Source organism: Garra rufa, chromosome 16, assembly GCF_049309525.1.
Source record: "Garra rufa chromosome 16, GarRuf1.0, whole genome shotgun sequence".
In the NCBI taxonomy this organism is placed as follows: domain Eukaryota; kingdom Metazoa; phylum Chordata; class Actinopteri; order Cypriniformes; family Cyprinidae; genus Garra; species Garra rufa.
The window spans coordinates 9,965,320-9,980,404 of record NC_133376.1 but is presented as its reverse complement, the minus strand read 5'-3'; the positions used below and the strand labels follow the sequence as shown (position 1 = coordinate 9,980,404).

Genomic DNA, 15,085 nt, shown 5'->3' with positions numbered 1-15,085 from the left:
TGCAAAGGAAAATAGAAAAGGAGAGAGGAAAAAGTAAAGGAGACGGGGAAATACTATCGAAAATTCAGTCCAAGGTATACCACCGGTTTAAAGGCTTAAAAGCTTGGGGAAAATTGGATCAGGGAGAATCGTCACCCAACTTTCATTATTTCCAAGTGGTGTGATTGAATTAAAGGGCAAGATGGCGGTTTGAGAGAGAGGGCTATATGTGGTGGAGGGGGCTGGCGCGTAATGGTGGGGTATTAAATTCTAATTAGAGATGCAGGGGATCAATGATAGGGAGGTTGGACAGCCCGATCCCCCAGTGCCAGCCCAATAGACTGATGAGTTATTGTCATGTAAAAAAGCGCTAGCAATAAGACCCAAACGCCGTGCTATTGTCCAAGCGGAAAGAGCCAAGTTTATTATGAGGACTATATGCTCTAGAGACCTGGGGCTAGGCGGCTCCTTGGGAGGCTTTTCATAAAACAAGGCTCAGCTCCTATAAAGGAGGGCAGTTTTTGAGCAGGCGCCGAGCAGTGCACATCTACCCACAGCACGAGCCTCCTTCAAACCAGTAAAAATTCAGCCATCACAAGCTCCCCAACTTCGTCTGCGTTTTGGCTTGCTTTTTTCATGTGCTCCTCGCCAATTTAATCAAATTTAAATTTGACGTTTGTGTGTATTTTTCTTTGGGAGTGCAGCTTTCCTTCTCCACTGAGCCTTTTCAATGTATAAAATGGAGTATTCTTACCTCAATTCCTCTGCCTACGAGTCCTGTATGGCCGGGATGGACACTTCGAGCCTGGCGTCAGCCTATGCGGACTTCAGCTCCTGCAGCCAAGCCAGTGGCTTTCAGTACAATCCCATCAGGACGACGTTTGGGGCCACCTCCGGGTGCCCGTCGCTTACACCGGGCTCCTGTAGCCTGGGCACCCTGCGGGACCACCAGAGCAGTCCGTACGCCGCAGGTAAGCCCAGAGACACATTTAGTTTGCCAGCTGAGAGGCTCAAGAATCATGGCCCCGGTATATAGGACGCCTTGATTGCTTTCGAAAATGGAAACGTGTTTAGTATTTACCAAACGAAATTTGCTTACACAAATGAAAGAATTTATCACGTTAGAAGCGATTGCAGGCAAGAGGTAATTCAGTTATGGGGTTACACTATCCCAGTCACACCCTAACCGCCAACAAAATTATCTTAAGCTGCCAAAATGATAGGCATAATTTATTTACTTTGCGATGAGACATAAACCTTCGAAAATAATGAAATAACCAGAGACTTAAGCTCATTATTGACACTGAATTGAAGTTGCAGTAGCAACAATAGAAGAGATAGAAGCATTTATGACAAGTTTCGAATCCAGTCGCCAATAACATTTAATTAACAGAATTTCATAGATAACAGGATTACAGATGACTCGGGATTTTCATAACCTTATCTTTTATCACGATTTTATCTTATCTTAAACAATTTATGACGCAAGTAACTGAACATGCTTAGTTTAGAAACTTTATTTGAATTTGAATTTCTTGCTATGGGAATCAACAAGTTGCACGTTTTACTTCGAAAGATTTAAAGTGACAATTAGTAAAAAAATTTAACAATTATACTTACACAAATGGCTAACACCTGACTTATGTATTTGAACAGTCCCCTACAAGCTGTTCACTGACCATGGAGGTTTGAATGAGAAGCGGAAGCAGAGACGCATTCGGACAACTTTTACCAGCGCTCAGCTCAAAGAGCTGGAGCGCGTGTTCGCTGAGACTCACTACCCAGACATTTACACACGAGAGGAGCTCGCGCTAAAGATCGATCTCACCGAGGCTAGAGTGCAGGTGGGATATCCTCCACTGACTTTTTACATTTCTTATATTTACAACAGAAACATTAAAAGTGAATTCGTGCAATATAATAATATAACACAGGAGTGTTATACACTGCAGTTTTTATGTTTTTTATGTTATTTTATTTTGTTTTATTTTCTGATTTAAGAACTATGTAGCACTTAGTAGTTCCTATGTTATACATTCCTATTATCTGCTATAGTAATAATATTATTATCTTTTCTTTATTAATCTAATGAACGTTCATACTACATAATGGCATAGTTTGTTACTCAGTACTAATGCAGGTACAATAAAACACGAACATTGTAAGGTAAAACATGTTTTGAACTATGTAATGCGCATTTTCTACAGGTGTGGTTCCAGAACAGGCGCGCCAAATTTCGCAAACAAGAACGTGCAGCCGCCGCAGCAGCTGCTGCAGCAAAAAACGGGTCTGGGAAGAAATCTGATTCGCGAGAGGAGGACAGCAAAGAGGCAAAGGCTACCGATCCTGACAGCACTGGTGGGCCCGGGTCTAACCCAAACCCTACCTCCAACTGCGGTGGACCAAGTCCCACTGGCGGACAGGTCAGCGCCACAGGGAACGGCCCAGTTGAACAGGTGAAGACGTCAGTGGCTGGTATGGGAGGCACAGCGCCGAGTCAAGGTTGGGCCTCAGCCCCGGGCACCATTACCTCCATTCCGGACTCTCTGGGCGGACCGTTCGCTAGTGTTCTGTCCTCATTACAAAGACAGAACGGAGCCAAAGCCACTTTAGTAAAGACCAGCATGTTTTGAGTTAGTGCTTGATGCAGAAAAGAAACGACGACCGCGAGATTCAACAAACAAACAAGTAAGTTTGTACTCTAGTCACTGATAACTGATAAGTGGAAAAAGGAGAATGCCATAAGAAGGAGAAAGCCCTGTATCTGTATCTCTACCACTGGTTCAGAAAGAAGAGACCACCTCTGGTCCTCACTCCACTATTTACGATGCCATTGGTTTACACCAGAAGCTGGATAATAATACTATACATTATGTTATCATTGTGACCTTACCCGGACTGTTTTGTTTTGGCTGTGGTCGTCGACATAATTTCTGACTAATTCAAGTAAACTAACCAATAGACTGCGATGCGCGCTCCTGCTGCAAAGAAAACCCACCAAGGACTCATGAAGATACAATGTCATTATTCAGTGTCATTATACATGTCATTATATCTTGGCGCCATAATTATTTGTTTACATTGACTCTAAACATAAAAATAGCGCAAGTTACATGTCTGTATACAGAATACTGCCAAATGTGGCACTGTTATATATTTTTACCTATAAATTTACCAAGCCTTAGAACCCAACATTCTGCAAACATTCATCTATATACATACCATTATTCTAAGGCAAATTGTTCTTCAAAATGGCACAAGTACATACTTCATTGTTAACAAGAATACGTAAACGTTTTGTGTGTCTTTCTACAGCTGTGTTTTTGTGGCTCAAATTGTATAGTGTTAAAACGTATTGACGTCCTAGATAAACATAGACCACATCCCCCTTGTAGTTCACTGAGTCTTTATAATGTTTTACAAGTTACAACTGGCGCATTCTTTGGAGGAAAAAGGGAATGGATGCAAAACATTGTATTTATTTTCTATATTATTTGCATGTTGTCTTCTCCGTCCAATTTTATAATGATTTCACCTATTTTGTGAGCATAATGTAACACGTTTTTGTCCAGGATTTGAGAATTATTTATATGTAGGTAATGGATGCTTATATTTAAGAAGGAAATATTTCTACATGTGCACATAGTTTTTCAGGTGTACCATTGACATGGCTGTTGATGATAAAAACGATTATGATGCTAAAATAACATTGTCCTGTTTCCTCTTTAAAGTATCTACTTTAACTGAAACATTGCTAAATTCATTTCAAAAGATCAAAAATTATTTTGAAATTTATTCAAAATATCTTTTGTGTTTTACGAGCTTCGGATGGCCGAGAGGGCGTATATTCAGCACCTTGGACAGCCGCACAAGGCGCCTGGCTACTAACACAGATTCCGGTGAATGATGCTGTCACGACACTGAAATATATAGACACTATAGTTATTCATACCTTTTCATATTTCCTCTCCAACACACTGATTTTGCAACAGAAACGGTTTGATTTTTATTTTAATCTTCTAAAGTCAGTCAGTAGATATATCTTACTGTACACCTTTAAAACGGTTTAAAAACGGCTTAAGTTGCACAGTCAGTGGACCAAGTGGATTGTATGCAGACCCATATACAAGAGTAAAACTTGACATTAAAAACAAAACGTTTTTAATATCATATTAATACACGCGCACACACACACACACACACACACACACACACACACACACACACACACACACACACACGCGCGCGCGCACACGCACACACACGCACACACACACACACACACACACACACACACACACACATATATATTCTATAGATGCTCTGATGCAGCAAGACCAGAAGATGTTCGCATGTGCATAAAGTATCAAAATGGCATACAGCGACAACAATAGTTAAACAATAGTTTTTCCGATAACGTGCTATCACGTTCTTAAGATCATTCTTATAACATCGAAGACAATGAAGCAATACAAATCAGCATAGTTACAAATCAGCAAAAGAAAGTGATGAAAAAAAACGCGACGTTGTAAGGGACTTTGCACTACAACACAACAACAATACAATGACGGACATCAACGCTAGCGAACTAGCTATGAACTATCCATATTTACAAAGAGACACATAGATGCATATTTTTAAATCATCTGGTTTGAGATCTAAGCACGTGTTTTAAGTGTCTGCGTGCTCGCTTCTTTGTTTTTGTTATTTTCTTATCTATTGCATTTCCACGAAGATAAGAAAATAACAAAAACAAAGAAGCGAGCACGGAAACGCAGACACTTAAAATACGAGGACAATTATAATTTAAAAATAAGAGCCGCGTGTCCCGAAAACGACGTATCTATAGCTCTTGAGAGACACAGTGTCGAGAGTCGCTGTCTGTTCATAAAGAGCTAAAATGTCAGTTGCTGATCATCGAAAAACTCGTTAGACCTATATTTTTTGTATAATGTTAAAATACTTTTTATTTCAATAGCAAGGAAACATTTTGTGCAAACCAGCCATCTATTAATTAAAATCTACGTTGTCAGGGTTTTGGTTTCACAAATTTATTTGTAGTTACACTAGAGGAGTGAACAATGGGTAGGTGAAAGCTGTCGTTTAAGACATTCATAAATCAAGCGTTGGTCTACATTATGCTATCATTGTGACCTTACCCGGACTGTTTTGTTTTGGCTGTGGTCGTCGACATAATTTCTGACTAATTCAAGTAAACTAACCAATAGACTGCGATGCGCGCTCCTGCTGCAAAGAAAACCCACCAAGGACTCATGAAGATACAATGTCATTATTCAGTGTGATATCTACTCAAAGTGATAACAATTACAACTATGCTGCGCACAACACTGCAGTGCAGGCGCAAGCGCCTTTGTCAGATAAGTGGAAGTGGAGGAGGTTGTAGAAAGTGAAGAAAATGTCAGTGGAAAGATGTCTTGACGACTCATGAGGTGCAGTATTTTGCCGTTTTTCATACATTGCGATAAGTCATTGGACATCTTCGCTCCTCTCATTGCACTTGTCTGTACAGTTATCATTTCTTTTTTTTACGAACTACAGCGACGAACGATTGAATCTAATAATTCATTTTAATGTATTTAATTAGCAAATTAAATAGAGCAAATTAAATTGAATCTATACGCCAAAACAAACAAACAAACAAACAAACCAAAAAACGGTCCCACTTGACATAGTAGGCCTTAACTACTATGCACTTACATTTTAATTAATCATTTGGTACAATGTACTTATTGTGTACATACATGTTTTTACATTGTATATTGTATATATTTATAATATATATAATATATGTATATATTGTATTGTGTGTATATATATATATATATATATATATATATATATATATATATTTTTTTTTTGTAATTAATTTCTGTAATGACCACTGTTGAACCAATCCTTATACCCAAACCCACCCTTAAACTTACCCATACGACCAAACCTGTCCATAACCTTGCCTATATCCCACCTTAATAGAAGCAAAAGTGTTTTGCAATGCAATATGACCACTATTAAGTCCACCATTAGGTGTGTGACCCAAAAAAAAAAAAAAAAAAAAAAAAACACATGGTTTGTTTCATTATTGTAAAGGTAACATGGTAACTGTGTTTCGGTGTAACTGTGTTGTCCGGCTGTTGACTACATGAGGTTGACTCCTTACAAAGCACTTTACAACAGTCCGTAATTCTAATTCATTCGATCGCTTTTATGGTCTATTTAGGCTAGTAGAAATCGATTTCAACTACATTTCCTCCTTTCGTTTTCTATGCAGAACGCAGGATTTCAGAAGTTTGCCTTTTTAAAAAGGCTTGTCTGACAGTGAGTTACAAAAACCTATTCAGATCTAAATTACTTAATAAATTTATCAGCATAAAATAAATAGACATGATTTAACCACACACACTTGAAGCTTTGAGGTAGATCAAAGGGCAACATTTCAGATAGGGCCTATCTATCGTTTACATACATTCGTAAACACGAATTCGAATTTGTATTTGAAATTATTAAAAAAATTAATCTGTATTCAAATACCTTTAAGTTTGGTATTTTAGCATTTTTTAAAATAGCCTACATAAAATACTTTGAGCCAGTAAAACTGCTTATTTTCTGTATCAGCTACTAGCACAAGCCCCCCAACCCCGAGATCTTGCACGCGAGCTGCAGATATATGTGAGAACGGCTCCATCTAGCCATTTTCTGCGTTTCTGTACACACACACAAAACAATTGGTTCTTCAGAGGTTTTTTGGAGTGGTTTAGGTGATACATAGCACCGCTACAATTTAAAGAACCTGTTAAGACCAGTATGGTTCTTTAAAGGTTCTCTATGTTTCTTAGACTCTTAGGTTAGTTGGGGGAAATTATTAAAAAACAACATTAAAATACAGTGTATTTCTTGCAGATAACGTGGTTCTCACAACCCTTTTGCCCCCAAGGCCCCCCATAACGAAATATTCCAGGCCCCCAAACGAGACTTTTACAGCTCAGAAAAGCATAATGTACCATTAAAGTACATTCCCAATTATTGCAAACATATGAGAGTAGAATGGGAGAATGGTGTTCCTCTTTTGGTTCTACATAGCACATTTAAAGACATGAGGTATTGCATTTAAAGTGGTTCCCCTATGATTACCTGCAAATTAACCACTATTAGTGCTATTTAGTACCATTTTGTTTTAGAGTGTAATTACTCTGACTCACTCGATTCTTCAATTTTGAAACATTAAGAATCGAAAACCGATTCCAAATTTCGCAGAGAGCTTTCAGAAGAGCCTAACTGAAATCAGTAGCACTAAAATTAAAATAATTCAATATAATATGCTAGTCCAACTGTAATTTGACTGTTACAACACTGCTGAAAATATGTTTTAGTAAACACACATGATCTGTCACAAACAAATTACAAGAATCGTAAATATTCGGCATAGATTCTACAAAAATCTTGGAACTATTCCAATTCATCTCACAATTTTTGAAAGTTAGACAAAAGTCATTTATTTTACCAAATGTTATTTAGCTGCTATTAAAAGTTTAAGGTACTCCTCGTCTTACAATGCACACAATCAGCAGCCAGCTATTAGCTAGTCTTACCATTATTAGTGTAATTTCCTATTTCATGCCGTGCCATACTGGGAAAGAAGAGATGTGGGGAAATAAAAATAAATATTTCTAAAATGAAATGTTCCTTCTGAATATATTTTTTCACACACTATGGTGTATATTAATTTTATATTTAAATTGATGTATTTGTCATGAACAATAGAATAACGAGTCGTGGCACAGACAGACAAGGTAGAAATAAATAATGTGCATTCGTGTGTAGGACTCTCTTTGTGAGGGGATGTAGCACTGATAATAACTTGACATTGTAGTTGCGTCATCCAACTATTAATTTCAAATTTCATTCTTACACATAAATTGACAGTAAAAGAGAGACAGAAAATATAAGAAAATATTATAACTTAATGTTATATATGCACCAGACACACACTGTAGCCAACAAAGGAACAATATCTATTACTTCTAAAAAGGGTGAGGCCAAAACAGCATTTGTGTAGAGTTTGAGCGCCCTCTCCTGGTAATGACTGTTATCACGTCTGGTGAGAGAATAAGAGAACAGGTAAGAGAAAGAGAATACATTATTCTTATTTGCTAATTCACATCAAATAGAATAACATTATTAATTACATCAGTTCATTAACTTTATTCTTTATTATTTTTATTTTAATGTTTAGCATTTACAGCTCTGGCCCTCAAGGTCCACTTTTCTGCTAAACTCTGCACTATAATAGACCTTGAGTTATATATCAGTAAGAGCTCCTGCTTAACCAGTGTTTTCACCTTCTACTTGATCATCTGCCTTCCTACAATTAGAAATGCCTAGGTTTGACCCACTATAAAATTTAAGGATGGACTTAGTTACTGCCATTGGGCATAGTATGCATATTTACCACATATAGCCTATTCTTGTGCATACCTTTATACTTTTGTGCTCATCAAAGATTTAAACAAAGTCTGTCATTTCTCAATCCTCTTTCCTTTATCCTTAAAATCGATAAAATAATATTAGTAGTGGGTCAATAATGCAAAAGTTCCATGTTGTAGCAAAGTCAGATTTGCCGAGGACTCATCTGTTTTCCGTGGTCTTGCGCTGTCTAGGCGAGGAGTTCTTCACCGACGATTCTGATGATTCTTCACTGACGTCTCTGCATTGGAATGGGAAAAATCAGAGCAAAATGAAGAAAAAAGTATTCTTGTTAGGAATAGTTCTTTTCTGCAGCATGAAGTAGTCTATAATAAAATGCAGAACAGAGAAATAGAGATTGCTCCTCATAATAATTGCACAAAATTGCTAGCGAATAATGCAATTCCGTAAGGACTGACACAGAAAAATATAAATAGAATGTAACTAAACAGTTTCATCTCAACAGCCAGTTGGCAATTGCCAGCAAATAGTTGTAATGTAAGGTTATATGGCATCTGATATAGCCTACATTACAGGGCCCAAAGTATGTGGACAACCCCCCCCCCCCCACCCCCATCCTTACTAATATTATTTAGTTCTGTTGATGAACACCACTTTAAATTCCTCGTTCTACCGATGAATATATGGTTGCTCGGTCAATAGCCTCGTTCACAGCACTAGAAAATGCTTCTTATAGAAACATCATTATAGAAGACACCTGATGTTACAGTTTTTCTCAATTGCTTAAACACATTTCTTGAAATTATGCCTCTTATTTGCGAAACTCTAAACACAAATCCACAACTCCTAACTCATTTCCCCAAACTTCCTATATTGAGGTCAAAATGAAGCTCTCCACTCAAAACAATTCAATCTTGCTGAAAAACCAAACTTTGCTTTCAGACATGACACACAAATCCTCAAAAACAAACACACTACAACACAGTTTTACACGCTGATGAGATAAATTCAAAACAATACTACAAAAACAATACAAATAAAAAACTTTTCACATGATGAACACAACAAATCTAGAAAAAACCTTTGCAAGTGTTTTATTCCTTAATTTAATGTACTGTAGAGTACAGTACAAAACAGCAAAAAACAACAAAATAATTATTCGGCCCAGCATCCTGTCTTTGGTATGGGACAGGCCAAAGAACCTCTTCAGCATTACAGGCTAAATTAGCCCTGGCCAGGCAGCAGGGGTAAAATCCTCTTGCATGCCTGATCCAACCCTGGCACTCATCAACTAAAATATATGAGACTGCTTGTCTTCTTGCCCTTGCTCTTCCTCTGTCTCTTCCATGTTGTTGTCGTCATCGTCCTCCTTCTCCTCCTCCTCTTCCTCTTTCACCTCCTACTCTTCCTCTTCAAAATTACACATTACTGTATGTGGGATATTGATTGAAAAAGACTGGATAGGATTCACAGTTACACTTGTACTAGTGGTCTGACAAAAAATAAAAAAATAAAATAAAAGCACACAACGTCATTGTGCCCATATTTCTTTTTTTTCTGTTTCACAAAGGTGAAAATAAAAATAAGAAAGTCCACTGTCAGAATTTGTAACTCCTGTGTTGTCCTCTGTCTATATGCTTTCCAATGGAAGGTTCATGAGATGTACCTTTGATCTATTTCAGAGAACTGCTTTATCATTGGTTGATCTATATTATCTTCATTAGTGAAAGTCAAGATTCACTTGAATAATTCATGGCAAATTTACAAAAAGTCTAATAGAAATGTGTAGAATATATGATTGACAGTTTAGGACAACTAGATCAAAAAATTTGCATTTAGGTAATGATTTATACGATGAGCTAATGACTTGATGTTTTGAGGGGTAAGACTATTGCACAGAGAACTACAGTATATAATACATTTTGAGCAACATGACAATAGCAACTGAAACTGCACAAATGTATATTTCATTTCTGATCTGAGAAATGCACCAAAGTGACTGAGAAAAACTTTTATCCTTTTATCTCCATCGAAGGTTCTGACTGGTGTGTGCTAAATTTTGACTCCTAGTGTTTCCAGTTGGGTAATTGTGTGCTAATTGAGCTCAAACTTCGCAGACTTGAGTGAACAATATTGAATGCTTGTGCTTTCTAAATGACCTCATGGTGTAAGCACTGAGAAATGTAGGGATTTGTGTGTAGAGTTTTGAAGTAACAGTTCACCAAATATAACTCATGTGTCAAAGCAGGGAATAGTGTTTATAGTTTAGGGAAATGGGTGTGCTTTTTCAAAAATGGCGTTATAGTTTTGAAATTTTAGTTCAAAAGACTGGTTATAGTGTTTTAGCAATTGAGAAAAACTGTAATAAGCAGAATCACCAAAGGAGAAAACCAAATTTTTAAAGCAACCATTATAGTGGTCAATGTTTGCATTAGTTGGGCTCTTGACCCTTAAATCTTTAATACTATATTTTGTTTGGCTGCTGTGTTTGAGTTTAAACAGCCAGACATAAGCTCATGTCATCAGGTGATGATTATGTTTTAACATATTCATTGTTTGACGTGAAGTGTCTAATCTCTTAGTTTTTATTTTTGCTTATTGTAATAATCTTGACAATCCACAGAAGATCCAATAACAAGAAGCTGAGAATGATCTGATTTTAAAAAGGGGATATTACTTTTAAAGATTAAAAAAATACCACTGGATGGATTTTTATCATGGTAACCCTTGAGGTTGTGTACACAAACTACCAACACACATTAATGTGCAAATGGCATGTAAATGTTAGTTTTGCATCCGATGACCCCTTTAATGGATTTGAATATTAGAAATGTGTTAGTGTGTTATGTGTCCAGGTTAAAGAGATAATCTAGATAATAGATTTAAACCGACAGAGACAGAGTGTGTCTGCCTCCTGAACGAACATGTTAGGTAGATTATTCCAGAACTTGGGTGCTAAACCATTAAGGGCTTTATAAGTAATTAGTAATTATAAAAAAATATAAGGAGCCAGTGCAGTCCTGACAGAAACTGGCTAATATGGTCAAACTTCCTGGTTCTAGTAAGAACTCTAACTGCTGCATTTTGTACCAGCTGGAGTTTGTTTATTGAGCGTGCAGAGCAACCACCCAATAAAGCATTACAATAATCTAACCTTGAGGTCATGAACGCATACATTAATAATTCTGCATTTGACATTGAGAGCATAGATCTTAATTTAGGAAAAATGTAGTTTTACAAATGTTAGAAACATGGCTGTCGAACGAAAGAATGTTATCAAATAGCACACCTAGGTTCCTAACTGATGATGAAGAATTGACAGAGCATCCATCAAGTGTTAGCGTTCTAGGTTATTACATGCAGAGGTTGATTGTCTACTCCCAATCCACAGTTTTCATGGAAGAAAAATGAATTGATTCACTGGTTGTAACTCTTTGACTGTAGTGGGTATGACAATGAGGTGTCATTAATATACCCACTACAGTCAAAGAGTTACAATGGTTTCTAGGCTTTGCTAATTTCTACTGCAGGTTCATCTGTGACTTCAGTACTGTATCAGCACTTATTACTGCATTTCCTAAAGGAAAACTCAATAAATTAGTGTGAACAGAGGCAGCTACAACAGAGTTCAATCGGCTCAAGTTCAGTTTCACCACAGCTCCAATTCTTATGCATCCTGACCCTAAACTTCCTTTTATCATAGAAGTTGATGCATCTGACTTCAGAATTGGTGCTGTTCTCTCTCAACGCCATGGAACACCAGGCAAGTTACACCCTTGTGCATTTTTATCATGGAAGCTATCCCCAGGCTGAAAGCAATTACAATATTAGAAACAAGGAATTACTATTTATCAAAGCTGCTCTTGAAGAATGGAGACTACCAATTCCAAGATGACCCCGGTCACACCTGTCCATTGTTTTTATCACTGATCTGCCTAACTCTCAAGGATTCACCACTATCATGGCCATTCTCATCCTGCCGTCTAATTCCATTAAAAGGTCTACCCACTGCAATGGAAACTGCCCAAGTACTGTTCAATCAAGTGTTTAGGACAATGGACAAGTCGAGCTAATGGACAAGTCGAGCAACTTAAAAAAGAAATTGGTAGATGGTAGAAATTGGTAGATTCTTTTGAATAGAAAATTTAGTTGGCATTAGTGGAAGTGCATTGGCATGGACCAAATAGTACTTATCTGACCACCATCAATTCGTAGCAGTGAATGAAGAGGATGATGCTCTATATTTTTTCATGGCCCGACAAAACATACCAATTTAAAAAACTAACGGAAAGCATAGTTGATTTAAAAAAAAACTGGATGACTAGTAATTTCTTACTGCTAAATTCTGAAAAAAAAAAAAAAAAAAAAACAGGTGTTAATTATCTAACCTAAAACCTCTGCATGTAATAACCTAAAACGCTAACACTTGATGAATGCTCTGTCAACTCTTCATCATCAATTAGGAACCTAGGTGTGCTATTTGATAGCAATCTTTCCTTCGACAGCCATGTTTCTAACATTTGTAAAACCACATTTTTCCATCTCAAAAATATATCTAAATTACGATCTATGCTCTCAATGTAAAATGCAGAATTATTAATGTATGCGTTCATGACCTCAAGGTTAGATTATTGTAATGCTTTATTGAGTGGTTGCTCTGCACGCTCAATAAACAAACTCCAGCTGGTACAAAATGCAGCAGCTAGAGTTCTTACTAGAACCAGGAACTTTGACCATATTAGCCAGTTTCTGCACTGGCTCCTTATAATGTTTTTTTTTTTTATAATTAATAATTACTTATAAAGCCCTTAATGGTTTAGCACCCAAACTCTTGAATAATCTACCTAACATGTTCGGGAGGCAGACACACTCTGTCGGTTTGAATCTAGATTAAAAGATTATTATCTAGATTATCTCTTCAACCTGGACACATAATACACTAACACATTTCTAATATTCAAATCCGTTAAAGGGGTCATCGGATGCAAAACTAACTTTTACATGTTGTTTGAACATTAATGTGTGTTGGCCCCTTGTGGGTCCCACTTTATATTAAGTGTCCCTAATACCTGTGAACTTACATGGTAACTAGATGTGTACGTAGCATGTAACCACAGTGTATGTACACATTGGTACATTGTATCTACAGCTCTAATACTGGTGTAATTACACACATGTAACAACTCACTGAATAGCATTTGTAAGTACAAATGTGTAACAGGACATTTGTAACAACACTTTTTTCACTTCTGGAAGTACACATGTGTAACAAGAATTTTCTAACTACATTTTGTAACAACAATATGTACTCACACAAGTTTTTACACTTCCACACAGTCTTCAACACTGCAGTTACCAGTTTGGATTACCCTGAAACATTATTGAAATCGTGATGATTCCTATGTACTTACCATTTTTGTATTCATGTATTTGTGAACACTGAATTAGAATTAAAGTATCAATTTGTGATACCAGTGTACTTACATGGTAACTCCTCAGGAACAGTCTACTTAATATAAAGTGTAAAATGGTCACAACTAAAGGAGTAATATGTCAAACTTAAACCTCTGTGCAACACTTTAATATCAATGTACTTACATGGTAACTCCTCAGGAACTGTCTACTTAATATAAAGTGTAAAATGGTCACAACTAAAGGAGTAATATGTTAAACTTAAACCTCTGTGCAACACTTTAATATCAGTGTACTTACATGGTAACTCCTCAGGAACTGTCTACTTAATATAAAGTGTAGAATGGTCACAACTAACTGAGTAATATGTCAAACTTAAACCTCTGTGCAACACTTTAATATCAGTGTACTTACGTGGTAACTCCTCAGGAACTGTCTACTTAATATAAAGTGTAAAATGGTCACAACTAAAGGAGTAATATGTTAAACTTAAACCTCTGTGCAACACTTTAATATCAGTGTACTTACATGGTAACTCCTCAGGAACTGTCTACTTAATATAAAGTGTAAAATGGTCACAACTAACTGAGTAATATGTTAAACTTAAACCTCTGTGCAACACTTTAATATCAGTGTACTTACATGGTAACTCCTCAGGAACTGTCTACTTAATATAAAGTGTAAAATTCTGGACACAAACCACAGTTTATTTGTAAACCTAACCCACTGTATAACATCAATGTTGTTACAAATGATCTCCACAGAATTTAAAGCGTAATCCTTCAATCATATCTATGTAACACCAGAGAAATTACATGGTGAATAAACAGGAACTGTTTATTTAATATGAAATGTATTTCATATGAAATGCAACAACTTAGTTACACTGTTCTTACAAAGGAACATAACAATGTAATTTACAGTGTGACTGTAAAGTCAAAATGGTCATCAGATCTGAAATGAAAAAATTAAAAAGAATAAAGGCAATATAGAGTAAATCTGTGCTGTGCATTAATATTCCAATATCTATCAAACAGAACTATCATATTCAGATTTCAAAGTTTACAATCCATTCTGCAAAATTGTGTTTTGCATAAACTCCTTACGTAATCTATGAATTTAACAAAACAAGTTAGAAGTTGTGTGCATGATAGTCAAATTTCAGAATCTTAAGAAATGTCACAACATGAACAGTTCAATAACAGTCACTGTCTAGAGCCAAAAAAATCTTGCATTTCGGGGTGATACACAT

At 36.6% G+C, this 15,085-nt stretch overlaps 1 protein-coding gene across 1 annotated transcript; it reads left to right on the top strand.

The window, feature by feature from the left end:
• The first annotated feature begins 476 nt into the window (after positions 1-476).
• phox2bb (paired like homeobox 2Bb) lies at positions 477-3,667 on the top strand. The gene is made up of 3 exons (XM_073820984.1): positions 477-950; positions 1,636-1,823; positions 2,187-3,667. The coding sequence occupies exons 1-3, from the start codon at positions 710-712 to the stop codon at positions 2,610-2,612; spliced, it is 855 nt and encodes a 284-aa protein (XP_073677085.1). The 5' UTR covers positions 477-709; the 3' UTR covers positions 2,613-3,667.
• The last annotated feature ends 11,418 nt before the right edge of the window (positions 3,668-15,085 follow it).

Excerpts from the sequence above, each read along its gene's own strand:
- phox2bb (XM_073820984.1), top strand. The coding sequence starts at position 710 with ATGTATAAAATGGAGTATTCTTACCTCAATTCCTCTGCCTACGAGTCC. Across the intron at positions 951-1,635 it reads GAGCAGTCCGTACGCCGCAG|TCCCCTACAAGCTGTTCACT; the intron begins GTAAGCCCAGAG and ends GTATTTGAACAG. Across the intron at positions 1,824-2,186 it reads TCACCGAGGCTAGAGTGCAG|GTGTGGTTCCAGAACAGGCG; the intron begins GTGGGATATCCT and ends CATTTTCTACAG.